This window comes from Austrofundulus limnaeus, unplaced genomic scaffold (assembly GCF_001266775.1).
Source record: "Austrofundulus limnaeus strain Quisiro unplaced genomic scaffold, Austrofundulus_limnaeus-1.0 Scaffold779, whole genome shotgun sequence".
In the NCBI taxonomy this organism is placed as follows: Eukaryota; Metazoa; Chordata; class Actinopteri; order Cyprinodontiformes; family Rivulidae; genus Austrofundulus; species Austrofundulus limnaeus.
Window position 1 is genome coordinate 135,903 of NW_013953181.1, and position 1,363 is coordinate 137,265.

Below are 1,363 nucleotides of genomic sequence, written 5' to 3' on the forward strand. Positions count from 1 at the left end.
CCTCTCTGTCAACGCTCTCTGGTTTCATTTAAAAGAGTCGATCATCAGATATTGTTCAAGATTAACCTTCAGGGTGGATATAGCTCGCTCACACTGAGGACCTATCCACGTCATCATTTACCCAGAATGCTTTGTGTGTAAATAAAATGGCCCCATCCGTGTAATATATTTTTAAACTTTTAGTTTAAAAATGATAAAACCTAAACAACCTACAGTATTTTTACAGTCTTTATTTTGCAGTTAAAATATATGTTTATTAAGTAAAGTCTAATGTTACAATTATGGTAATCATGGATCCTTTTAAGAACAGTAATCCACTTTGTGCTTTGTTCTGTGACAGGATGCTGTGTGTACCATTTTGAGGCACTGCAGCAGGACGCTGAAGGCAGGAGCGTAGGGAAGGTAAGCTGAGCGTATCGAGGCTGTTGACGCTGGAGGAGCAGCAGGTGGAGCTGGACTACCAGCAGGAGGAGATGTGGAACCTGTCGGCTTCTTATCACCAACACGCTTCTCTGGCTCCCTGAAATAAATTACACAGACATACAGTTCTGATATGACTGGACTGGTCCAATTACGATCAGCCTTCAGGAACTAAAAAAATAAAGTATCTGTCTTTTGTCTGTGTTTTCACCCTGTGTCACAGTAACAGTATGGACTGAATCTCATCGCTCCATCTTTGTTGGGAACTCCAATACGGTGCAGAGAGTCTGCTCGCATCATCAGGAAGAAGTCAAACACCTGGATGAGAACGTTAAAGAAAACACAGAAAGCACAGGATTTAAGTGGGATGAATTTAGAAAAGCAGTTAAACTTTTCAAAATGTAAAAATAAAAGTTTGGATAAAAGCAGGTAGAAAGTCTTACCTGTAATCTAACAGAAGAGGCGATGGTTGAACAGTACTTGTTCTTGTAGTGAAGCTGCAGATGGCTGATAAGCAGCTCATAAACACGACTCGCATGGCTGGCTGGTAGGCTGTAAAGTTTGCTCTGTTGCAGAGAAAATGAAAGAGGTTTTACAGATTCAGCTTTCTATTAAATTAACAAAAACAGAAAAACTCAGTGATTCTTCAGAAAACGATCTGATTGTCATCATTTTCCTCCCTAACTTAATTGTCCAAGTTAAAAGTTTACCATCCCAGATACAAAAAGCAGAACCTACAAATTTAAAAAACTGCAAACTGACAAACTTTTTTTTACTTTTAACCTTTAAAAATGGGCCACCCTAAAATCTAATTTCGCAGATATCAGTTCAGATTTTGCACAGACCCCTACCCCTAGTTAGGCTCTACAACAGGGCCTACAAAATTCATAAAAAACTTCCTGGTTGGACTCATCACTGTACAGTTCTTTCATTGTCTGATGCC

The 1,363-nt window shown here is 39.3% G+C and overlaps 1 protein-coding gene across 1 annotated transcript in view; it reads right to left on the bottom strand.

Moving 5' to 3' along the window:
* tsc2 (TSC complex subunit 2) overlaps nucleotides 1–1,363 on the bottom strand; it is a gene marked incomplete at its 5' end in the record, with an annotated part of 61,663 nt that overhangs the window by 34,546 nt on the left and 25,754 nt on the right. The window contains 3 exon segments of the mRNA XM_014028560.1: nucleotides 355–520; nucleotides 632–738; nucleotides 864–986. Coding sequence (XP_013884014.1) covers nucleotides 355–520; nucleotides 632–738; nucleotides 864–986 — 396 coding nt within the window.